The sequence below is a fragment of the Manacus candei genome, unplaced genomic scaffold (genome assembly GCF_025592945.1).
Source record: "Manacus candei isolate 608988 ecotype Guabito, Panama unplaced genomic scaffold, ASM2559294v1 h1tg000018l, whole genome shotgun sequence".
NCBI lineage: Eukaryota > Metazoa > Chordata > Aves > Passeriformes > Pipridae > Manacus > Manacus candei.
Window position 1 is genome coordinate 3,030,002 of NW_026138066.1, and position 27,330 is coordinate 3,057,331.

The 27,330-nt window shown below is 36.1% G+C and overlaps 1 protein-coding gene across 10 annotated transcripts in view; it reads right to left on the reverse strand.

Moving 5' to 3' along the window:
- Positions 1–27,330, reverse strand: part of ANKS1B (ankyrin repeat and sterile alpha motif domain containing 1B) — a 414,822-nt gene that overhangs the window by 331,798 nt on the left and 55,694 nt on the right. For 7 of the 10 annotated variants that reach the window (XM_051784790.1, XM_051784791.1, XM_051784788.1 and 4 more), the window contains 4 exons: positions 21,196–21,271; positions 18,035–18,136; positions 9,613–9,723; positions 6,308–6,483 (listed from right to left, as the gene is read on the reverse strand). In XM_051784790.1, coding sequence (XP_051640750.1) covers positions 6,308–6,483; positions 9,613–9,723; positions 18,035–18,136; positions 21,196–21,271 — 465 coding nt within the window. Of the gene's footprint in view, positions 1–4,399; positions 4,484–6,307; positions 6,484–9,612; positions 9,724–18,034; positions 18,137–21,195; positions 21,272–27,330 lie in introns of those variants that run through there. The other 3 variants (XM_051784796.1, XM_051784794.1, XM_051784795.1) reach the window with 3 other exon arrangements.

Consider the following 27,330-nt stretch of genomic DNA (forward strand, 5'->3'; position numbering starts at 1 on the left):
ATCTTCTTGATATTCTGACACGACAGTAAAAAGTGAATCTTCTCTTTGAATACGTACCATTACTGTTTTCAACAATGCTACTATATTTTTAACTATATTTTTTTCCACTCTCTCTTAATGTGTACAAGTATCAACTTCCCTTTCTGGATGACAGAAGTGAGCAGAAAGTGACATTTATATGCCTGTGATGAAATCCAAGTCTTTTTCCTGAGACTACACAGAACCTTTCCACATGTTTAAATTTAAATTACTGCTGCCAGCCTTTATTATCTATTATATAACCACATCAAATTTAATCAGATATACTACTGCCACTTCTGTGAAATATCTCTGTAGTGTAGTCACTACATGTTTTTACCATCTTCAGTTTAAAAAAAAAAATAGGGCCACCTTATAACTTCAGATTCTCAGTATTCATTCCAGGTAATTAAGTAAAATTCTTTAACATATACTCTGCTGTTAAGAACACAAAAGCGTTCTGGAACTGTTTCTTTAATCTAACCTCACATCACGAATCCAAAGACAGTAAGATATTGCATTTGTACTTTCAAATCAATAACATAAATTTCTGTATTATGCTTCTGAACACAACAGCATAAATGTAAAAGCAAACATTGCAAGCAACCACCAACTACACAAGATTAAAGGGACTGTTCTGAAGAAAATACTTCAATTTGGAGCTTCAGTTTTATTGAAGTGGCAGATTTTAAAATTAGTTTTAGTTCAAAAAAAATCTCAAGACTTCTCAAAAAATATGGAGAATAGTTATGGTTAATGCATGGAAAAAACTTCAATAGTTTTCAAAGTAGGGACTGGAATAAATTTCTGAACACAAAGTAAGATGACGCTTTTTTAAGAGTCAATTTTAAGAAAGTATTATGAAAATAAAAGATCAAGTTTATGAAAGAAAAAGATTAAGATTTATTGTATCCAACATGTACATCTGGCAAATATACACACACACACACACACACACAAATATGGAAGTGCAGAAGTTCTTAATACCCTATTTTTTGCTTTGCAATCAGCAAAGTAAATAAAAAGCAACATATTCTCTGATATCCACAAGATTTTTTTCTTGCAAGTACAAAAAGCCCATACTTCTCTTTTCTGTTTTTTTTTTAACATACACAATCTGCAAATACATTGCAATAAAGACAGCATATTTCTTTGTTTAATATCAGATTTAGAATAATTTGTTCTCACATGAATACATACACAGGAATGTCACACCTGACAAGAAACTGGTAATGAATGATCTTAGTATTCCAATGACAGAGGAATTTAAAGCAATTTACTTGCCAGAGCTCAGAATTCTCATAATATACACTTCGACATTCTTCTGTTCTTTTTTCTGACACACTTAATTTTTCTGGATCCCTGCTTTGCAAGTTATACCTATTTAAATTTTCTTGCTTGCTGTTCAATTCACAGAGATTGTTTGAATACACACTTGATGTGTAACCTCTTTGCTATGATACACCTCTAAATTTAGCTCTGATGTTTTAGTTTGTAGTTTAAATGGATGTCATGATGTTCTACAATTTTTTCTCCTAGAGAAATTACAGGTGTTCATTTTGAAGCGGTTTGTACTATTAACCGTGTTAAAACACATGATTTTTACACAGCAATGAAAAAAAGTTGGAAAACCCTTATATAAGATGGCTGCTTTTGTTCTTGAAACGACTGAACCAGACTGCCATCTATTGGAAAATAAATATTTTTTTTAATTAAACTTTTTTTAAAAAACTAAAACTGCTATAATTTATTGTCAAAACTGATTTTGCTAGCAATCATACTTAACTCAGCTTGAAAAGGAAACACCTTAGTTAACTGAACTGATAAAACCAAGGATTTTCCTGTATCTTTTTCCCACTCATGTTTTCTGGAATGTGTTTTGAAGCACAGCTCCTTTTCTGACTTGCTGAACAAATTAAATTCTATTTTTTTCTGGAAGATTTGTATTTAGCAAACATACAACAACTGTAGTATGTCAGTACTGAGCAATACAAAAGTATAAAGCTTTCCCAGCTTGCCTGTGCAGCAACTGTCAGGGCTTTCCATGTCTTTGCATTCATAGGGGTACTAAAGAGTGTATTCAAGTCACAATGACCGAAATAGGAAAAAACAGAGACAGGAATTGGGAGTAAAAATCTGTAAAGCCACCGTCAAAACCCACCCAGCCTGCACATCTTTGAGAAAAACTAGGAATTCCAACTAAAATGATGCCTAGGTGTACGTAGGTCTTTTTGAGCTCTCTGAAGCAGAATCACAAAACTATGTCCAATCTGACCTTTAATTTCATGGAGACAATGAACAGGGAGTTGTTGCCTGGTATGTACTAGTAAACATGGAATTCATATTTTCCATGACAGCACATCAGAAGTACATTTAAACACAGCCAGAGTTGAGAAAGAAAATACCGAAATTATAATTTTCCAGTGCAGCTTTAACTTGACTTCCTTTAGTTTATTCTTTATAACGTACTCTTCAAATAAAAGATAACATTAACTTACTCTCATCTACCTTTGTGCTATTCAGCAAACAAGCATTCACAGTTTTCCCTCTCCATTAAACATTCTCCCCATTCAGGAAGTTAACACAATCTTCTTTTCCATAACCCAAATGTTTTCACAGTTTTCCTTCAATTTTTGGAATGGAAGTGTCCTGTGGGTACTTTTTTTAATCTCCAGATCTGTTTCTATTCATGTCTTCACTGTGGTGTCTCCTGTTACTCTCCTTACTTCTACTTACCGCTCCACTGCAATCTCCTTCTCCCAGTTCGTAAGATCCTGACTTTCACTTTTCCTATTCAGCTCTTCCATGTCCTAAGGAAACTTAGGAGTCAGATCTGACTAGTAATGTGGAACTCAGGAGACTAAACCCAAAGTTGTTTTAACTTTTTTAATTTTTCACCTAACCTCAGAGCTGTGCAAACTCTGCTTCCTATTTGACTTTAAAATACTGTGAGCACATAAATCTCTAAGGTTTTAATGCCTTATGTCACACATCAGACACCTGGTCAATAGAAACATATAAAGTAATAAAAACATGTAATGTTTTCGATGCAAATTTGATGAAAAGTAGTCCCTTATTCCAATCATTCCAGAACAACTTGCTGTGTGGTTGGATAACTAATTTTCTGATAACACAGCAAACAGAAGAATGGATTCAATTCTGTCCTTGACCTAAAAACTTCCAACCACAGCTTCCTCAAAAGAAAAGGTAGTATTCTACAAGTGCCATATCACTGAGCAACAAACAATGCAAGACACCTGAGACCAGAAAAGGTAAAGACTTTGCCTACGTATAAGGCATCCAAAGTCCTGCTCTCTGGATTGCACTGGTACTTTTCCAATGGTTATACAGTTCAGAAAGAATACTAGATGGGATCATAGCCTGATAATCAGTACTTTATTTGGGAGACTATAAAACCAATGTTAAAGCTCACTCTTATGCCATGGAAAGAACTGAATGCTACTCTTCCAGATGAAGCCTCTTACTGTCAAGTTATTGCATTAAAAAGCAGGCATCCCCCCTACCCTTACACTAAACAAAAACAGTGAGCCCTGCTCTTTCAAACAAAAGAGTTTGGCACTTGAGATTCAGGAGAGAATTCCAGGCTATGGATCGTGGATAGACAGACACCACTTTCTGCAGTCCTAAACCGACATAAATCTTATTTAGCCAGAGCAGTACCACAGGTGGTTTTGACCCTTTCAAAAGAGCCAATTGCTATAAAAAAATGCTTTAAAATACACTCTGCTTCCTGTTGCCTTCTCTTTCCCAAGCCCATGCTATGCTCAGGAGCTGGCTCCTGATGCTCATTGCTCCAACTCCCCAAGTTTCTATTCTGATCAAAAATTCCACAGTCTTGGCCTTCTACTTCTCTGAACAATAGCACGATGCAAAAAGTATATATGTCTCCTAGCAGCCAGTTCCTTTGCAGAATCTCCCTGAGGTCATGAAGTGCTATGGCTTGGGGTTTGGAACCTCTTCAGACCACTGGACTACAAGAAGGTGAAAAGCCTGCACCAGTCATCATCTCTGGAACCAACATCTGTTCAGGACATGGCATTATTAACACATTATCAGCAGGGACTTGATTTCTACACCTCTTCAGAGCAGATGCTGGCACAGCCAGCAATGAAAGTTGGGGAAAAACTGCTGATTTGAACCTGAAGTAACTGCTCGCTCATGGAGGCACACCAGGTGCAGTTCTCAGCCCTGTGTTGGAGCTGGTAACAGAGAAAGGCAACAATTGGTCCTGCAGGCAAAAAGAGTCTGTGCTCCATCATTACCACACTCCTGTGCTGCCCCTCCCATAGGGTCTTGGCATGTGCAGCAGAAACGAATGCAAGCTGGACAAATGCAGACATCAGAGAAAAACCCACTTTACCAACTGAGACTTTTACAGAAGATTCCCATGGAGGAGAAAACTAAAGTCAGAATAAGCTGCAAGAATCTTTCTCTTCTTTAATACATATCCAAGAAATCTATTTCTGACTCCCCACATCTATATACATCTCCACTTCTTTCTTTTCGTATCTTCATGTTCTTATTGAAGAAGCCTAAATGAATATTTATGTATTATCACCATACAGTCACATGTCTTCCACGGCCATGCTTGCTGGTCCCGCCCGCTGAGTAGTTTGGCAGCATTCACCTTCGCAACCATTTTTAGAGCTAAACATATCTCTTAGTGTTTCTTCCCAACTACTCTTTCATGGTTCCTTAAAGTGCATGTAGGTTTTTGTATTACCCCTGCACTACACAGGGAGCCTAAACATCAAGGGAAGGCAGCACTTCCCCAAAATTAAAAGACATTGTGTCTTCCATTTTTTGATGCAAGGCAGCCAACAGGCAACTGAACAGACTGAGTCACCCAAAATACACTTAAAAATTAAGTGGATGCTTTAGAACAAACAGGAAAATCCCACATGACAACAAAGAGTCCTCTCCATATAGGCCTGTATAATTGGGTTTACTCTAAGGGAAAATATGTTCTGCCCTTCATCCTGACTTCATGTTGGGAGTATGCACCCATCATCCTGATTACAGTTTTCTTAGAAAGAAAAGCTGGATGCATTAGGAGGAGAGCCCATAAAATGCTTTAAACAGTCCCCAATTTTGAAGATTTGTTTTCACATCTAGTTCAACATAAAATAGATGAAATCTCAAAAAAATGTATTGTCTAATTTACCTTTGTATATCCCTGCTGCATATAAATTACAGATTTAGTGTCTGAATACTTTCTATTCACATTGTATTTCATTTAGGTCTGTAAAAATTTCAGTCAGAGTAGACAGATTTATATGGAATACATTTTCTGCAAAACAGCAGCTGAGCAGATTTAAATAGCAGCTAGCACCTAAATTCAGAGAGACACTATAAGAGTGTCTAAAATGTTTAAATGGGATTAGTACCTTGTTCAAACTGAGTTTAATATGAGTTATATATCTAAACATTCAAACATCTAGAAGGGCTTTACAAAAGTATCTACTGCCTCTCAGGGCAGCTAACCACCTCTGTACATCTCTTTTTTTCTACATATACTGTAATAAATTCTCCAGAACATGAAGTCCATAACTTGCCATGGTTTTCCTCACATAGGAGAGCATAATTTTTCTTAATTTACAAACAACACTAATTGAAATTTAATGTTTAGCATTCTTCCTCTGTTCTTTCCTTTATTTCCTGGGCAATCCCATTTTCTTATTGAGGAAGAGAATTCAATTAAAAAAAAAAAAAAGGCTTATTACAGTAAGAAAAAAATGCATGCCAGAGCACTTTATTCATTGTATTTGAAAATCACTGAAGTATCACAACCACAACAATTTTCAGTATTAGAGACTCAGTCTTCAATATCATTAGACTACTGAGAAACCTATATAGTAACAAAATATATAAGAATAACAACTGAAGATGCTAAGCTGCTTCTTTTGGGGGCACATCTGATCAGATTCTGCAAACATTTAGTATTCAATACAGTATTGAGCATACTGATTTCCATTTATTTTTCAAAAAACACCCTTCCATGTCCTCCCCATGCTCGAAACAAGTAACCCAAATGATTAGTCATATTAGTGGTGTCATAAAAACATATTCTGAGGTGTGGTAAGCAATATCTTTGTAAAATAAGGGGAACATTACAGTCTAAATCTGTAAGAAGCACATTCTATATTATTTTTTCTATTATAATGTTAACCTTGTACTATTCTCACTCTTGCACTATTTTTTTCTTGACTACATCATAAATAAAGCAGATGTAACTGAATATATTGTCTTTGTATCCAATCTTACTTACTACATTAAGCTTGGTTTGGTTTCCACTGGTCATAAGTTCTTCCTCTGATACTTTACTAAAATTATCCAGATAATGGTCTGATATTGTATGAGACAGATCTTCAAAAGAGTATTCCTTTTCTTGGCACAATTTGATTTCATCTAAGAGCTTTGATAATTCTCCAGTCACAGCTTCACCTTTAAAAACAGACACACCATTAGTCAGTAATTAGAATACCAGGTGCAATTAATGCCTAAAACGGAAATACACATTCCTTAAATTTATTATCTGTTATTTCCATGCCTTATCTTCTAGACAATAATCTTCATGCACAATTCTTCTCTCAAAAATAATGGCATCTCACTCCAGAGTTGGAATTTGCTAGAGGCAATCTACATACTTCTGCATTGCCCTATACCTTGCATTTAATTAGAATGAACTACAATATATACTTACCCTTTCTCTCTTTTCTAATCCTGAAAATTGTCTAGAAATAGCAACTATCCAAGAATGTAAAATTAATCCAGGAATCCAAAGTTTCTACAAACACAGAAAACCAACGTCCCATATTCTGCATCAGGTTCACCTCTGCTGCTGTAATCAATCAATACACTACATAGGTTCCATAAACTGTGACTAGGTTGGAACTCAGTTTCTAAGAATGCACATCAGTCCCATCCAAGTAGCTAATAAATAATAAGCAAGAATAAACAATTCTTGCTCACTTTCCTAGGATTAAATGGAATCTTGGAAGGATATACTGGACAAACCCACACGTTTGTAACATGCCCCCTGCAGCAGCCTACCAGAAACCTATGTTTAGTGCATTCTGCATTGTGTTTCACGGTTTCTCCTTTTTTTATCCAATATCTTTAGTTAGGAAATCTAAAAGAATAGTAAGGCAATGGGCTTTATATGTCTACACTAACTGAGGGCCACTATTAGAAACAGTAGTAGTAGTAGTAAGTACTAGACTCACACTGAGTGCTAACTATTCTGCAAATAGTCCACTGTCAGCAGCAAGACCTCCACAGACTAAAAAGCTACTCATTATGAACTGCATTATGTTCTGATTATCTACTGCATGTGTGTTACACAGCTACCTTTAGTAAAAGCAATGAAAATACAAGTGAAAACCAAGTTTTTCCAGGAGCAAATAGGAAACCCCTTCTCTTGACTCAGTTTCCAACAGTTATAATGTTATACTGTTGGAAACTACAGCGCTTAGACTTGATAAAATACAGACAGTTCCATGTTACTCCATCTTTGGAAATAAAATGCTGAAAAGAAAAAAGAGAGTGAGCATATTAAGCTCAGCATACATAAAACAGACAAATATATCCACATAACTAAAGAATCCCCTGATGAGACTGTATCTGGTTGGTCTAGAGCTTTTTTTTGTTTGTTTTTCTTCATATTTACTGTTCGCTATGCTTAGTTAACAAAAATACTCAAAAAATATTTTTAAAATTATACCAATGGCCAGTTATAACCGAAATTTTCTGAGCCAAGAACAGTTGTTAATTAAAAGCATTTAATTGCCTTTTAATATCTAATTAACAGAAATTTTGCATTCAAAACTCATTACTCTTATTCAATGGTAACTTCGCAAAAAACAAGTAAATTCAGCAAAAATATAATCAAATTTATTTATAGTCTGCTTTTTAATTAGAAAATTGAAATTAATCCAGATCAATATTATAATAACTAAAAATTGGAAGTAAAATACCTAAATATTAAAATCTACTCTAAAATCATGATACAGTGCCCTATACAGAAACAGAACTACTGCTTCCTACAGAATTATGTTCATGTTCCCAATCCCATGTTTTCCTACATATGGCCTGCAGTACTTCTTACTGGGCAAGAATGAATTCTGTGTGACAAAACTGGACTGACCTGTGAGTGAGAGTGCACTAACTGACTGGCTGATTGCTGCCAGAATGAATACATAATAGACACATTTTGCCTATTTCTTTCAGTGTAGGTACTTATTAAGGTCTCTCTCCTCTATCTAGCTACTTACTTTCATGAAAGTCACAGAAAGTAATTGATACTGCCATTCCTCTTCCAAATTTGGTTTAAATTATTTGAAATTAGATTGTAAGAGAATGGCAGGCAGATGGATGGGAAACACAATCAAGTACAATTTCTTTCCTTTAGTATCAGATTACACAATAGACAAGCAAAACCCAGCTAGCACGTTTTACATTATTTATAATTCGAAAGTGGATATAAAGAATGTGAGATCATGACCTTATCATTAAGAAGTAAAACATATTTTAAAAATATTTACTACTTTATTTCAGGACAAACACTCCTATTGCATATGGCAGTTGAACTAATCTCAAAGGAACTATTTATCTTCATATACCACATATCTGTTAAGTACCCCAATGGGAAATATGACTGGAACTATAGCATTTGTTCACTATCACCATGAAGACCATAATCTGACATGCAGTAGGAAGCTTAGTTTTCTCATGAATGAAGAATCATGAAGATCACAATGTGACACACAGCAGGAAGCTTAGCTTTCTCATGAAGGAAAACTCTCCCTGCAAACATGTTTAAAAAAAAATAAGAACCTAGAAGAACAACAACAAAACATCACCACAACTCACACAACAAAAACAAAGAGAGGCTTAGTTATTTGCCAGCAGTCAATTACATTCACTCTGGATGATCACTGAGGACAGAAGTCAGGTTTGGTTCTACAAGAGGATGATTTTCATGAAAGAGCAGGATGACAGTACACTCAGCAAATGCCCTATTTTAGTGGATGCGAGTGTAAATGGTGAATCAGAACATAAAACGAAAGCACGTGCAGACAACAGTGATCACCACAGTGTACAAAAGCTGTGTGAGAAGATGAATGGAAGAACAGTACACGTGATCTTTGAAAGAGGCTTCCAAATGTAACACCATTGGAAGATGTACTCACTGGGAAAGATGAAGTAAATTCCATTTTTAACCCAAATGTGAACAATGCCTGCAGAGTACTTCTGATATATTTAGCATTTTTGTTTTACTTGAGTATGAAATGTGTAACGTCAGATAAATTAAAAAGATTTAAGATCAAATAATGCAACACATTCATCAGTGACTTGTCCTTTCTGAAGATACAATTCCTTGCTCTTCTATATGACATGGATTACAGTGTATGTAGTCAAGATAGCTAAGTGATGCTAGAAAAAAGCTCCTTGATATCAGTAACTTTCTTATTTTTTCATTTTGCATGTCTGTATCAATGTTTTAGTAATATAATTTTAATACTAAAGAGAAGTGCGGTACAGCTTTTGCATTCACAGAGTACATGTATTTACTTTTAGCCTTTGGAGATGGAGGAACTTCTGGGGACAAAATGCAAGACTGACGTTCTGCGCATTCCAGTGGACGTTCCTCTGAAATACTTGCATTTCCTGTTTCCATATATTCTGCAATTTAAAGATACACAAACGCTTAAATGGCTGAATTAAGGGGGTTTATTCCAATCTAAAAATATTTGCTACTTCATTTTTCATTAAAGCCTTTCTAATTTTTCATATTACAATATAATTACCTTGTAATTATTCATAAACACTGCTGCAAGGCAATCATTTGCTGAAAGTATTGCAAAACACTATAAAGGCCAGGTCTCTAATCTGCTGAAACTGTTACAGAAATCTCATTTTAAGAGTAATGAATTGAGACTATTCTTGTTTTTTTCCTGTCTCCTTGGAATATCAATTGTTCCTTTATATTATTACTGTTGAAAGAGGCTTTTATTCTAAACTTGTGCAGAGTTTTTAGTCCAGATATTCAGGTATTCAGGATGCTCACAATAAGTACAAACATTGATACTATTTAAAAACCCAAATATTCTGCTTGCATCACAGAAATAATATATGAGGAAAAAAAAAGAACGCAAATTCAAAAATTTAGTTAAAACTAGCAGGCCAAAAAGCAGTGTGCTAAAATTTCTGTATTTTTCCCCCTTAAAACTTCCCTTGCACCACGTTCACAATAATGTTTATACAAACAGAAAAACATGAAAATATGAACTTCAATTTCATTACTGTTCTTTTCATAAAAATATCTACATTATTTTCATGTGCTTTTGTACACAGGCTACCTCAATGGAAGACCAAGACCTAATGGAAAACCAAGACCTAATAATTAGAAATTAATTTATGCAATAGTGGCACTTTTTTTCCAGCACAGTGACTGATTCTCAGTTCTGGCAGTTATTCTGCATCTGCATTTTCTTGGGTTTCTGAAGTTGCTTAAACAATTTCTTTCTGATACTGATAGTAACCACAATAGCACATGTTGCAACACACACAAAACCAAACTGCAGCAACTGCTTTCATCAATATCACACTGAAGGACTAAGGAGTTTCTGGGAACTGAAATCTCCCTGATTTAATTTCTACAGTCAACAATGTATTTGTTTAGTTCACTGTTACTCATGATTAAATAACAAATCCCAAAACCCAAATACAGTCTGTGATAAAATAGACATCCAAGAAATTGAAACTGGAAATGGCATAAAACAGCATGCAGTTTCAGAATGCTGTGCAGGTTATTGGTTGGGTTTTTTTTTTTAATGTATGATTTGAAAGTGCCATATATTAAGTTTGATGGTTGGCCATGGTCCCCTGGATAATGTCATGCATTTCTTCATATGAAAATTTCATACTTCAATTTTTTTGTGTGGTACTGAAAGCAAAGAAGCAAAGATGAGCTGTAAGAGACCACAAGAAAACTAGCAGCATGACAAAATGCTCTGGAATGTTTTCCAGCTCTGTCAGCTACAGTATTTGTCAAGTTAATAGGTAAGATGGAGAAGAAATAAAAAAAAAAAACCAGACCCAAAGAAAACAAAAAGAAAAAAGGAATTCAATTTGTGTCTGAAAATATTTGCTTGGTAATTATGCAACTGTCCAAAAGCAAACCTAAAATGAAATTCTATCAGGTGTGAGTGTTACAATTATTAGATCAATACAGCTATTATTAGGAGGGGGAATGAACGAGAGATTGTGAAGGACTTTAACCTTGCTGTCATCATACAAGACCGTGGACTTAAAATAATTCTCTATTTTTATTCTTTGTCAGGCCCCACTTCCAGACCAACACACTTACCTGCTGGAGGCTAGTTCTGAGGAGGAAATCGTAAGTTCAACATAAGTCTCAAATACTTACTTTTAAAAATGCAGAGTTCTTTCCAGAAAACCTCCACAAATGTCTCACACTAGGTGTGGTGTGGTAAGGTAAGGTTTACAACAGGCCAGCAGCGTGCCATCCTTGTAAGAGTGTAACCCTTGAAAATTTGGACACCTGTGGGACTTCTACTCCTAACTTTGTTTTATGCTATTGAAAATTCTACCAGATATGTACGAGACAAAGACAGGGACTCAGTTGTGAGAGGCTTTTAGTCTTGGCAAATGTATACTTACCCACAATATTGGCAGGGAAACAGACACAAAACAGCTGATCTATATTAAGAGCCAAAGACAAAGCACACACAAGCACTGGATGCTTTCACCTGCAGCTGATTAGGAATTCATCTTCAAAGCCTGCCCAAACTTACTGAAAAAAGGTGATTCTGTTACCATCGTTTGCTCTGGCTGCTGTGTGCTTCAGAGACTGCTCAGGTTGTATCACTTTTCCCAAAGCAAGAAAGACAATTCAGAACAAAGCCAAGCTTGGTGAATTATACCACTACATGACCAGAACAGTTTCCTCAGCTGTGCTCTCATAGAGTTTAAAGAAAAGCCTCTCATTCCTACAATACAGGAGAGTAAGGGCTGTTTGGGACACAACCTGTCATATTCATAATGGGAAGAATGGACTATTTTATTTCTGTTTACCCAGACGGCAGATTACAGTTCAGTGAGGATTAATACTAAGACTTTCAAAAACTTTGCCTGCTTAGTAGAATTCTTTTTGACTAGATTTTGACATAGCCCCAAGCAACGTAAATAGGGTCATGTGCACAAAAAGTAATAGCATAAAAAAGTGGCCTTACAGTAGTGGAAATAAGAACAGTGAAGAACACTGGAAATAAGAACATAACCAAAGAAGGTAACAAGCTCTGGAAAGTTCAAACAGCTGGAACCCCAGCTTTCTCAGTTTCTGTAACACTGGTTAGGCCAAAGCCAAGCAGAAGGGAAAGAATTAACATGTAAGCAGAGAAACACAGCTGCCTCTCCACCATGAAGAGAGCCACTCTCTATTGTCCAAAGACAGTAAAAGCACAACTTGCTTTAATTTCAACACCTCTTAGATCCCAATTTCTCTAAGGTGAGAGGGTTAAGGCTTTTGTTTTATTTACAAACCCTGGCTTTTAGAGTAATGGCTACATTCACCTCAGAGAAGTTTTTATTTTTAATGGAAAAAAAACCAACCAAAAACTTTTTTTTATTTTGCTTTAAATGAAGCAGGAGCTCCTTTCCCTTTTGTTTTCAAACACTACATCAACCATGCCATGAGTGGATTCACATAGAGTTCCTTCTAGAGCAATCTTCTCTAAGAAAGCAAAAGGCTTTTTAAAACTTTAAGAAACCAAAAAAAGGCCAAACTTGATTAGAATAAAAATCTGAACACTCACCTTTTCAAATAGAAGACTCTCCAAGTAACTAGATCAGAGAAATAAAACTTGTTTAGAAACCACTCCCCTCCACAGCCGATGGCCCTGCAGAGGCGTCCTTACTCCTCCATCACTCCACATCTTCGTGAAGAGCAGCAATCTTCAGAAAACCCTCTGCCCTCCCCAAGGCTCTTCCAGAACCTGGCTGAGGATCCTGCAGCTCCACTGAATCCTGTCCCAGCCTGGGAGCTGTCAAGAAGCTCTGCTCAAAACAGCTTACTTGGTCCCCTGGGAAGGAGCCCACCTGAGGCTTCATGACCCAATTTCCCTTCTCTTTACAGCAGCTGCAGTAGCAGAAAACTGATTGGTAACTACTATTGTCAGGTGTGCTAAGGTGACACACTTGAGCTGAGATGGAAGCTGGTTGACTTCAACCTCCTAAATTTCAGAGGACAAATCTGAATTACTCAAATTTAATTTAATCCCAGAGAAACCTGAAATCAGTAGCTGGCTTTTGTGCATGTGTTCAGGGAAGTGATTCTGAGATAGTATGATTCGGAGTGCAGCTAAACTTTCAGTTGCCACAACATCAGCAGTTAAATTAATTCATAAGCATAGTTAATACTCTACAGCTGTTGCACAATAGCCCATAAAAGGAGATGAGAAGTCCTCAGGAAAAAAAAAAACAACCAAAACAAAAAAACCCCAAACCAAAACAAACACATAACTAAAAAAAACCAAAAACAATGAAGGGGGGCTGAGATCTCAATTATTTTCATCCCACACAGCTGTAATTAAATCCCTTACTGAAAACCTATTCCATCCCTCCAGTGAGGCTGGCCTCCTGCACTCAAGGGAATGGAAGATCTACTTGTCCAAAGAGCAAGAGGGAAAGAGCGAATGAGAATACACAAAAGAAAGCCAGTGCTAATGACACCAAAGCTATTTAAGCAGAGAGCAGAAGAAAGGAGTCCTGGTTCTGCAGCTGCTTATACATTTTCTGTTTATGAATAATTTGGTAACAGGTACAAACAACATTAGGTTTCTAAGCAGCTTCAGCAGAAAAGAGGAAACAGCTTTCCATTGCATCTCCCTCCATAATGTCTATGCAGAGACGCTTACTGTGCCTTCCTGGGGCTCATGCCATTTTTCATCTGTTTATCTACTATCTCCTCTTTTATTCCATAATAACAAGAATTCTGCTTCCAGAAATAGTAAAAGAGCAAGATTCCAATAGAAAGCATAGTGGGCTGTGGAGAAAGAGTTGAAAGACAGTATAGCATGCACCTGCGTCACGTTCACATGTGCTAAAACTAAAACACAGCTGGTTGGTTTAATTTTAGGCCTACTAGCCTTGGCAACATCCCTTTTATCTTCAATGCCTAATTATAAAGTCCTAAGTGCCAATACTGTTAACTGCTTCAGCACTGAATGCTGTTGTTTCACTGCACTCATGAAATGCATTCAATAGCCTGGCCTTACTTGGCACAGTATCCTAATTCTCTGCTCTTTGAGTACACAATGCCTATACAGCTATTTCTTCCTTATCAAATTAAAAATCTAAACTCTAATAAGTGTTTTTATGTGAGTTCAATGCAACTCAGACCTGAGCAAGACACTGAAAATGAAGTGACATGTTTGAAAGACATGTTTAGAATTAAAACTTGAGCTGTCATTTCTATTAATTCCATCTATAATTAACAGGCAGTAAAAAAAACATTCAGGTGGCATATAGCTTACTCAGCCTTTTTCATGTTGCTCTTTAAAGTGATTTTTTAATTTATTTTCTTTCTATCAGATAATGCGTCAACATCTCAAAAAAGATGGCAGACTTTGCAAACACACACAAAAATATTTTTACAGAAACTTCCACTGCTATTTCCTCAGGATAGTGAGAAAAAATGTAAAGTAAAGATCACAAAAACACTAGGATAATTTCTAAAACCTCATTAGCAAAAGGTTTTGTTTCTTTTAAACCCATAACTTGTAAAAAGTAGTTTTCTAAATATTCTTTTAAAAAGAGAGAACAATTTATATCCACAGTTCTTAAATACTGTGAGGGCATTCATTCACAGCTGGCTATCAGCCCTGAAGGTTTCAGGATCAGCTCAATGAATTTTGCATTACTGCTTCCATTAACTGCTTCTAAACATATAAATTACTTTATCTTCTTCAAAGAATTTTCTCATAAATATCCTCAAAACCATTTTCTTTCTAAACTTTCCTTACAACTCTGTTAACCCTCTGCATATAGGGGTGAAGAACCTATCAGGCCCACTAGTAATACCAGACACATTATTTCCTTGGTAATTTCTGCCAGCCTGTTCATATGCATCTTTCAGCCTATGTGGAAAGCTAATGTTTTGTGGCAGGGATAAACATTATGCTGTTAATGCTATAAACTGTGCAGTAACACTCATAACAGTGCAAGGGGTAAACAGTAAAAATTAATGAGAATGCTAGGTGATAAAAATCTTACTCTATCCTGGCAACAAGGTGAAAGAATAAATTCAATGACATTATGCCTGCAAAAAGAACAAAATTAGCAAGAAACTTACAAAATCTGGCCAGTAATTGTCTGACACCATTAATTTAATTTCTTTTTCCTGTAAGTCTACATGAAGGAGATACATAAGCTTCTCTAGACAATCGTCTGAAGACAGCAGCTTTAATGGGAACGTATTTGGAAGCCACTGAAGCTCTCTTTGTAATTGCCCTTTCTTTGCATGGAATTCATTACTCATCATCAAACTCAATTACAGTACATTCAAGATTGCCAAAATCCCAGTGCTTCACTGACTTTTCAGCTACAATAGGATAAATACCCACACTTTAGTGAAGAGTATACTCAGCTGGCTTTTTAGAGGAAGGAGGGTCAACTGTATCATCAGTAGTGCTAGTACTGAATCCTACCACTCCTGATTTTATTTTTCAACTACGGTTCACAGTTCAAACTTTATCTTTGATGGACAAAGCTTCAGTGAACATTTTGCTGATGAAAAAGAATCTAAGTGGGTTCTAAGGGAGTTCTGAAGGGGCTCCTCATGTTGTCTTAAGAGTCAGAATGACATCTTTGTAACATTTTTCATCCTTGTACCTCACTTCTGAGTATAAGGCAGACAGAGCAAAAATAAACAGCTGCTCATTAAAAGCACAGTTTCATCACACTAATATGAGCTGAAACTACTAAGCAGTCATCTTTATACTTTCAAGGCACACATTTGAAAAAGATTCTACGTCAATGCATCAAAAAGCCTTGAAATTGATATACTTCTTTTGCGTGTGTGTGTGTGGTTAAAAACTGAGGGCAGGTACTGATCCATCAACATGAGAAACCCCTGAGAGGGGTCTGGGTGCTTTATTATTCATAGAGCAAGCGTACTTTGAAGAAACTGTTCATCAGTGGGGTTGAGACTGCAAGATTATCACACTAAGGAGAAAATGGAACAATAAAGAGATATTAAAATGAAAATTAGTTTAGTTGGTGATGGAACTTCATGATAAAACCTAGATTAATATCTGAAGGATGACTGATTTGGATGTCTAAGAAAGCGGAAGTTCTGACTGACCCTCTTCCTGCCACTGAAGAAGTTTCAGTATAACATTAACTCTCTTTTCCTCTACACAGTGGTATGTTCATGCTGCAGCTGAGTGAGGACATAAAGGTTGAAGCATGAGTTTGAGTCTGAGTCTAATTAGGAACTCCCTTTTGCAGACTGGGGGAAGCCCTACATCCCTCACACATATCCTCCTCCCCACTTTCTGATTCTGCCAGATACCTGGGACAGAGCTAACTCTAGGACCTGAATCACATAGAAGGCAGGTCCATTAAAACAACAAAAACTATATTTATAATAATATTTCTTAATATTTTATGTACTATTAAATATATTTAATATAATAAATACATTTTTGTATTTTAATGGTTCATGAACTGTATCAGGTCACTGTGAAATCTCCTGTAAGTGGGGAATATGTAAGGGAACTGAGTAGGTGGAAGAAGAGGAGGAGGAGGGGGAAATGAGGGAAACAGCAAAGGAAAATAGGAAGGAGGGAGATCTCAAGGCAAGCTGTTAATTCAGTTCAGCTATACATGAATCTGCTTCTTACAGGAATACCTGTCCTCCATCCTGCAAAATTTTCATTATACTTTTAAGAGCTTTGTATCTTCAGTCTATCATCTCACAGGAAAACTTTACTGAAGCTAGTCAACAAGTTTGGAAGCTATTCAGAAAAGAAAGGATGCAGCGTGGCCACATGACCTCATTTTCTCTAGGAAACGCTCTAATAAAATATAGTTATGCAGGAGACTGAAGCATAAGCTAGTTCATATGTAGAACCACCACTGAACTTATTAAAATGCCTTCTTTAAAGGTGGGATAATCAATACAGAGGGAGAGGCAGCAGTGATACCTGCAGGAACTCCTCTGTCAAACACAGTTAATGAAAGACTATTCTGAAGATGAAGGAAAAAAATTTCATAGAGGAGAATAAATTATAATTAACACTGAGTTATGCCCTAATTCATGTTTCATCACTTTACTGCCATCTTCTAGAGTAAAAACCTGAAGTAAACAATGGACTTCCAACAGTCTTACACCATGAAAGAAAGATGAGGAATGACAACGAAGATATGTACAGAAAAAAAAAGCATTTCTGCTGTAATAACAAGCAATATTGCCTGGTTTGTTTTTTATTTGTTTTGTTTTGTTTGGGGGGGGTTTGTTTGTTTTGGGTTTTTTGTTGTTGTTTTGTAGTTTTAGGTTTTAATAATTAAGGAAATTGAGAAAAATACAATGAAATGTTTTGGAAAAATATCATCATCTTTCAGTCATATATTGTTATTTATGAATGAATCAAGCATTTCAATTGTAGGTTATCATTACAATTTAATAGAAATGAAGTGAAACATTACAGTGGGTAATGAAGAGTAACTATTAAGTGACACACCATGCTAATTTCTATGGTCCACAAAAAAGAAAAGGTTTACTCTGAATTTCAGATACTGAACCACTTATTTTTGTTCAACTAGCAAACAAGAATTTTGTATGTTTAATTGAAAAGACTGTTCTTTTCTATAACAAAGTATTTAAAGACTAGAAATTACTATATGCCTTAATATTTCTCCACGCTATTCTGATTCATCTCTAACAAATGTATAACTGAATATGACTTACCTTGAAGTAGAGCTGCAATTTGAAGCGACTGCTGAGATGGATGTTCTTTAAGTATATCCAAAACCGTTCTACCCAAACTGTCCTTTATGTTGGTATCTATTCCTGAAAAAGAAAATGATCTGTGGTGGAATTTTTAACCCCAAGTGCTTTGGATTAGAAATGTACTGTATCAGACTCAACTATCTGGCAAATTGAAAGCAAGTGTTCTTACAACTGCAGCAGATTAACAGCTGCATTACAGCAGAAGTACAGCAGACTCTTTAAAGCTTGAGTAGCCTAAAATTCACATGCTGACATGGATGGGTTTCATGTTTCTGTAACTCATGGGGATATAAAGTAAGCTTCTTAAACCAAATTTGGGATTATTTTAACAATCTGTTTCTCAGAAACAGGCATCCTGAAAAGAATATTTTATAAAACCAAGAAATTCTCTGAATGTTTGTCCTATGTTCCTCTCCAAACTGCTTTAATTCACTGGGACTTTCTAGTTGATAGTACAAATATGTGTTTTGGGAACAATACTGTAAGGTGATAGACAAGGAGAAAAAAAACTCCTGATGGTTTCCTGGAAGACCCCAGCTCCTGGGGAGACATTCCCAGAAACTAATAAGAGGACTAGACAAAGAAAGGAGTGATATGGAGATAGCACGGCCTTCATCTGCAAACCTCCTGCCAGATGGGAACACACAAAAACCCCCCTTGGGCCTGTGTCATTTGTCTATCACTCCAAAAGTAGTTTATTGACTATAGCCACTCAAAGTGCCTAAGAAAAAAGGTATAAAAAGAGATTGGACATAAGCAAAAACAGGGGAGAAGTTCCATCAACACTGCGAGAGATGGCTGACAAGCTGGTCTTTCTCCCTTTAGTTCTGGTGATGCCTGGAAGGTGAGACGTATCTTAGGCATGCCAATGGCTTATAAATAGCTAGAGTTTACTTTTGCTTCATAGTACTCTTAGTAAGTTGTTTTGCTTTAAAGTTTTTGCTTATGTTTTGCTTCATTATTATTACTACATAGTTTAAATGTGTTTTTACAGTTAGACCCTATTCCAGATGAAATGAACCCTATAAATTGTCACAAATTTGTATTAATAAATGTGTTATTTTGTGAACTGTTAGAGTGAGTCTGTTTCTAGGTGCTGACAGTTTCGTTGACGGCAAAATAACTCACAGGAGAAACTTGCTAAGGGGTTTCCCTATCACTATTAAGTGTAGTCTCTATAAAAAAATGTATCAAACGCCCTGTCTGTCTCAGCCAACCTGTTAAGCAAAGGGTCTCACCTAATGAGACACTAACAGACTGTTTTGGACATTAAAAGGCTTTGATCTCCTGGAGGAACACTGATAGACAAAAATAAATTAAGACAGGTTGGACAGAAAATTCTTCTTTTCTGCCCCTTTTTAGCATGACAAATATGAAAAAGTTTTTAACTTTATGTTAATAAAGTGGTACTTCAGGCAACATTTTTGAAAGTCATGCTCTGAATAGAGTGAAATACCCATGTGTAGTATGTGGGCATTGGGAACAGCTACAGCGTTTCCTCACTGACTGTTCAGACTGCTGACAAAGTAATTGGCTCAAATTGTGAATGTAACCACTATGTTTAAGGCTTGCCCTGAATCAGAACCTGTTGTATGTGATACTGCATGACTCTCTACCTTTGCCTTGTAGGGTTGCCTCAGAAATGTTTGCCTTATGGTAGAAGACTCAAGTTGGTTTTCAGTTTGGATGTACTTCCATAAAAAGTAAAGGCATGAAAAGTCCTAACAAAGCGAAATTCTTCTCAGGACACTGAACAGAGAAGATCAGAGGAAGCAGGATTTATAAGCACATTTTGAAAGTATTCATTGGAAAAGGCTGCAGTTCTAGTAATTTCCTAACCCAATGGATAGTCTCCTAGTTCGTTTTGTAAGAAAGAGATTTTTTTTTTTTCCCCACTGAAAATAAAGCCAAAATATTGCTGGGCTAATTTAGCAGTGGCAGCTGACTGTAAGAGGCCAGACACACCAACTTACACCTTTCCTTCGCAGTAGCTACTTAAAACATCATCTGAGTCTTTTTGAAGCAGAACTAGAGAAAAGGGCATTGTAAGGTAAAAAAGGAAGAAGGTGGGGAGTGTTGCAGAATTGCAGAGCATTTGGGGTTGAAAGAGTTCACCATGAAAATTCTACTGTCCTGTCTTGTACAATTATACGCTGGCAGAGGCTGTAACATGTATTAATCTATAAGAGGTGTTCTTTTTCTGTAGTCTAAAGGGCTTCCTATGTTTCTGTGATATTCTCCAGTCCTTCCTTTTTTAGGAAATAAAAACGAGAAAATCCCTTTCAGCCTCCTTCTCATTCATCCAAACAGAAAAGCAACTTGGAAGGACTTTTTTTTCTGAAAACAGTTCTCAGATCAGGTTGAGATTCAGATAAGGAGCTGTGATTATGACATACCTTCTTCTGCAATATATAAATAACCCCACAAGCACTGATAAGAAAGATGAATGAGATCCCTCAGCGTAACAAAAGTTCACGTATCAGTGAGAAGTTATTTCTAGATATTTTTATTTTTGTTGATCTCATTTATTTAAGATGGTTGTCTAGATGAGTGATTTACCTGCAAAAAAATTCTGAAACTCTTATTATGTAGTAGATGGGTTTGTTTGGACTTTATATCCCTGTTCTTCTGTCCTTTCAGGACAAATGCAATTCTCAGAGACACAGTGCCTCCCCTTTTCTTCACAGGGACTCAAAGTTTATTCAGGAAATGAAGGAGCAAGCAGGATAGTGTGGTTGTTAGGAATAGCTAACGGAAGGAAATAAATGTGAACATGAGTATTCTGGTCTCTACATCAAAGAATATTCTTGGCTGTCTTTCAGAGTGAATAACAAAATTTTATGTAGCCATTTTGTTCTCAGAATACATTTATTCTCAGAATACAGTGGCATACACTGAGTCATATACGGAATTTATGAGTCTTAGTGCAATCCCCTTTGTTCTCTGCATACAGCAATTTCTTATTCTAAAAGAACTGTGTTTTAAAGAGAAGTACATGTGATTAGATTTGCAAAGGCTGATAAAGATCAAAGTAATTTGTATAACCAAAAGTTGATGAGGCACACAGAGATTAGGAAAATTAAGGGTATTTTTCAGTGTTTCCTGTAAATCAGATTTACCTGTTTCAAGCAAAATGCGTACTACCTCCACCTTTCCAAATAGGGCTGCTTCGTGTAGTGCGCTCCCTTTTTCTGTCTAGAAAAGAAATATTGTGACATTTAAAATGCAAATTAAAATACCAATTAATCTTTTTGTAAAGAATACATTAAGAAAAGAAGTATTTCATTATTTTTTCCTCTCTATTTTATCTATACATAGAAAACACTGAATGGGTAAGAACAAATACTACCATTTTTTATTATTATTAAAGATAACAACATAAATGTTGTCAGTTCTACTATAAAATTAATACCTATATAAGAAAATATAGTAGGAATGTAATACAATTCCCAGTTAACAAGCCTGCATTTGTGTAAAATTTCTAGACTCCTATAACAGGCAGTGAAAATCTAGTCAATACCATCAGTACCATCAATATATCAGCTGCTCAGCAAAGTCAGACAGTTTACATGTGGATATCTACAATTAGAAGTTTTAATGTGAAAGTGGATCACACCCTAGAAGGTCAATTCAGTTGCAGGGTGAGAGATGCCCCAGGATATCCCACCTGGCCCCCAGCTGATGATCCAGTTGATGCTCACATTTGATCTGCCTCACATCTGCCTCATACAGATGCTCTGCATACCCTAAGGCATCTCCAACAGCATTAGATGCCTATGTTTATAACATTTAAATTCTACCTTAGATGTCTGTGAACTTGATTTTGCAGGTTTCTTTGACCCAAAAAAGCAGACTCTTGCTGAAATAAAATTTACAGTATTGAAAAACAAGATACCTCTCTTAATAAGCTACTTTTCTTAGTATTTTATCCTGCTGACTGTAACTGAAAACTCTGAACAACACATCTTTCCATACAATAGCATTAGCACTAGCTAAAGCACTACTAAATCTCACTGAATATCTGGTTTATCTCCTTTTTTGATAATAAATTTGATTTTGAGATTTATTTATGGGCAAATGTTAAAGGTTTTACTCCTTGAATTTGTTTTTTCTATATTTTATCCAAATGCACCCTTGTCATACTTGCTGTGGTAGAAAGACTTAAAAGACACACACATACACACACATAAAAACTCCAACTCTGAAAGAATACAGTGATTCATTATTAATTACTTGTGTCAGAATGCATCAGAATTACAGCAATGCAACTACAGGATATTCAGAAGTAATCAGAGATCCTGAGATAAGGTGTGAGCACACTGTAAGGGTATACATGCCCTACCAATTGAGCCTGAGAAGTGTTTCCTAGGTCCATAATAGGAAGGCTCACTTATTATCTTTCCTCACACTTAATACATGGACATAACAAGTAGAGGATGCCCAGTGATATCTACTTCCCGTGCATCAGGTCTAGTGACAGTATAACAGAGGAGAAGGAAGTCAGTAGAGAATGAACATATGAAACACACCTCTCAAAACAATTTCTAATCTTTCCATTTTCAGAAGCAGTCCAGATGAACATTTACAGGTTTATTCTGAACAAGAAGACTAAATATTAAGATATACTTAGACACAGTTTCAGAATCCTTTACTCAAACAGTATCTACAGGATGTTTCCAGTTACTGAAGTCAACTTCAACATGAGCTAACTGCAATGACAGTGCAACCACAAAGGTACACACAGAGACTTAAGTGCAGCTCAGAGATTTATGAGAATAACAACAGTTCTCAGAAAAGTCATTGAACTAAATAGTTCCAATTACAAAAAGAAGTTTGACATTAGCAATCTCAAAAAATACTCTGACACAGCCTATTATTCTCTGTGTGTGATATGGCATTTCCTTTGGAACAGTCACTTACTGACATAAATAAACCTCAAGACTTTTAGCTGGACCTGTAGAGTTCCCTGTCATCAAGGAGGAGTATTGACAGCAGGTCAAGGGAGGAGGCCTTCCCTCCTGTTCACCACTGGTGAGTCCACACCTGAAATACTCTGTCCAGTTCCGGGCACTCCAGTATAAGATAAGATGCGGAGCTACTAGAGAGAGTCACTAAAATGATTTAGAGACTGGAACACCTCTTTTATGAGGAAAGGTTTAGAAAGTTGGGACTTTTTAGCCTAGACAAATGAAAGCTTATAAAGAAGGACCTCGTCAATGTGTACAAATATCTGCAGGGAGGGAGCCAGGCTTGGGCATGTCCAGTGACAGAATAGATAATGGGGAAAAACTGACACACAGTAGGTTCTGTTTGAACACAAGGAAACATTTTTTTGCTGTGCAGGTGACTGAACGCTGGTACAGGTTGTTCAGGAAGGCTGTAGAGTTTCAATCCTCTACTCAAAAGTTGCTTGGACGTGGTCCTGGGCAACTTATTCCATGGGATTCTGCTTGGACAGGGTGGGTTGGCATAGAAGACTTCCAGAGTTCCCTTCCAACCTCAACCATTCTGTGATTCTGCCAGGGATAATAATTAGTGATGTATACACCAACAATGAAGTCCACAGAGGTTCAATTGCTACAGAAGGCCTTAGCATTAAATTTTAGTTCTGTGAGGATGAACTGCAGAGATGGAAACCAGCTGCACCTTGACTAAAATTGCAGAGGTCATTCTGTACTAATAAGGAACCTTTTTTAATGGAAGAAGTGGACATACTTTAATGAAAACAGCTATCTAGAATCCATTGCTGTAGCATGATCCGAGACTGAGAAAGATCAATGTTCTGGAATGCTAAATCAACAGCTTTGACAATCAGGAAGAGGATCTATGCTTAGACTACTCGGTTAAAGGGTGGAAAAGATCCTGATATGATAATTGTCACTGGCAGCAGTCCTTTCTAAATCAAAATTCCCCACCGGAGGAAAGGTAAACAATATTTTCCTTGATGAAAGCACATATCTCAAAAGAAATGGAATGAAAACAAATATGAGAAGAGGAAATTTCCTGTAGATGTCTAAGGCAAACAAATCTAACTTGAAAGCCAGAAGACAGCTCTGTAACAATGAACTAAAAGCTCTGCTATGCATAAAGGAGTATAAAACCTTAAGCCACCTCTACATACGTAATTCATAGTGTTGGGAGAGGGATCCAAAGCCAACTGCCAGGTTTTTTCCTTATATACTTTCTTGCCTCTTGGTCTATTCTACCGTGATATTTCCTGTCATATCTGAACACAATCCTCAAATGCTTTACAGGCAGTCTGCACTGCCTTGCATTCTGGGACAGCCTATGCCTTACAACTGAGCTTTCAGACAATGCTAATGAATGTCATATCCCGGAAATGAGATACATATTACAAACAGTCTACTCAAAAGAGGAATTCAAAAGGCACACCACGTAAGCAGTGCAATGATCTGTATGCTCTAAAGGTGATTCTCTGAACAAGAGGGAAAATATTACCATGAAATTGAACTAAAATCAGTCTGAGAATATGGAGATTGAAAGCATACTTTTAAGATGTAGATGCGTAATCCTGCATAAGATGTCACAAAGATGAATGCTAACATAAATCTTAAAAGCCCAAGGCAGGATTTCATGGTAATAGTTAATAACTAACAGCTGAATCAGATCCCTCGACCCAAAAACTATCCAGAAGGCAGAAATGTCCTTGTTACCAGAGAGAGTTCAGTTACCAAACTCCGTTTTAACATAGAGAAAATGCTGAGCCTCAGGATGAACAGGGCCATGAGAAATTCTGAGGACTGGCCGAGTAGATATATCTCTCTTTGTAAATGTACATGTGGCTTACTACTTGAAGGCAGAAGTAGTTTGGAATGGTCTCTTCTTGTGCAGCAGAGCATGTTACACAAATCATGAGGATTAAAAAATATAGTTGCAAATAATTTCTATATATTATTTCAAATGTGATAGAACTTTTAGGTAGGTCTTTTTCACTTACAATGACATACTTATGCACTAATATACTCTTCTATACTACAGCAAGCGAGCTTAAGATTTATGGACAATACTCACTGCTTTACTTCCTGAAGCTTTCACTGACTTGGATCTTATGTTTCTGGCAAAGTGAACACTACCATTATATTTGGAAATTCTTTCCCATTGATACTTAATACAAAAAATGCTGGCATTTTTCCATGAATACACTGAGCTAAAGTCTGCTTGAGTTTGCATCAATGGCTTATATATTGATTACCTGCCATAAGTTTTCTGTATATGAAATACAGAGAACTGGAGCACAAACTGTGCTAAGCGTATAACAAAACAGTACCTGCCCCAAGTAGCTTACAGCCAAATACAGGTACAATGTCGCAGCTGGACACACAAAGCAAGCAAGTACAGAAGGACATTGTCAGCAGGAACACTAGGATACATAAATCAACTTTGCATATAATTTGCTCATATAGAAGCATTGAGGGTTTTAGTAGTGACAAATTAATTTTTTTTAATCGTGCAAATATGCAAAAGCTTTTAATTAGGCCACTTGTTTAGTCCTTATTTATAGGCAGTTTGCTATAGTTTTGATACTGATTTCAGACAGAACCTGAAAGACAGAATGGTGGCTTTGCAAACTGATTCACCGAATATCCTCCATACATAGTGACATCAAAAAGGAAGAAGGGGCACAGCTTTTTGCAAGAGAACTACAGTGATAAACAGTGGAAATTGCCATCCTTACTGTAACAGACAGGGAAGGCAAACAGGGATAGATGAAAGTTGGATAAGCAGAAGGGGACTAGTTTTTAAGGTATTCACAATTATTAAACTACTATTACATGAAACAGACTGAAACTGTGCAGTACCTTATTTTACTAAGGGCCCAAAATCTATCACTCACCCCAAACCTCTGTATTTTTCAAGTGTTTCAATTTAAATGAAAACTTCAAAACATAAAGAGATGAAGCTGATTTGCCCAATTCTAAATAGTTTCAGATTGCAGGATATTGGATAGACCTGGGAAGTGAATAAAATGTGTGATTAATTTATTCAAAAATTAAATGCTGTCTTTTATTAGCCCAAGTATTTGTTAATATTAAAAGTGCTCAGGGAGTACAGAAGAGAAAGATAACATGGCTAAAGTAAACTTCCCATTTAAATAAATATATCTTTACAATTACAGAGTGATAAGAGACAGGCTACTTCTATAATCATCTCAACATTCTGAGAGCTCTCTACTGGTGATAAACTGAATTTATTTAACATGTATGAACTGTATATTATTTTTTCCCAATAAGTGATGCAGATCAATTTAATTAATAACAAAAGTCGAGTTCAGTTTTAAGTAACAGGCTCATTGCATGTTCTGCTCAGTTTAATTAGCTGCCAGTAATCATCAACAGAATTTTTCAGAGGCTATAGAAGTAATAAGTCAACAATATGTACAGAGCCAAATTGTCAATATGCTAAGATGCTGAATGAAAAGGAACATATTGATAGAGAATATGTATACCAGTGAGAAAATAAATAAGTGATATTTCCTTACGGCAAGGAGGACAAACATAGAAGAAACAAGACAACTGAGTGCAAAAAATAAAACAAAATAAAATAACTGCCCTGCCTCTAAATAACTACGAAAAAACCCAAGAACATAAATTCCTTAAAAGAAATTAGAATAAAAATAAATAAATAAACCAAGTAAGCCCTGTAATTTTAGTGTAGATGCCAAACATATCACCATTATTAAAAGAATCTCTTATTTCTTAAAAGAAGATTGTAAAAAAAAATTGCAGTCACTGCATTTTTTAAAGGCCAGTGAAAAACTTTTGGTATAACTATAGATAAAAATGGCTTAGGAGAATTCACAGTAGTGCTAAAATTATCTAGATTACATAAGAGAAAGAACACATTTCATAAAAGCATTGCGTAATATTTTGCCCTCATGCAACCATCAGTCTGTAAGTTGCCATGACAGAGATTATTTTTCTTCAATTATTCTGTCTTAAATATCAATTCAGGCATCACTTTCTGAATTTTTCCTCATTTGCTAGAGATAGAAATTATACATTCAGAAACATGCATTTGAGAGTTCTGTAGCATTAACCTTTTCTAAATTACTGAAGATGTAGTAAAAGTCAGATAAAAAAAAAGCTGTTTGTATTAACCTTTGCAAGTGTATCTCTTTCTAGTAAAGAAAATCAAAATCAAATTAAATTGAAAGTATAATGGTAGGCAAATACACAAGTAGGCAAACCACAGGAAAGTGTTTCAGCTTAAAATAGTTTGAAGCAAGTAACAAC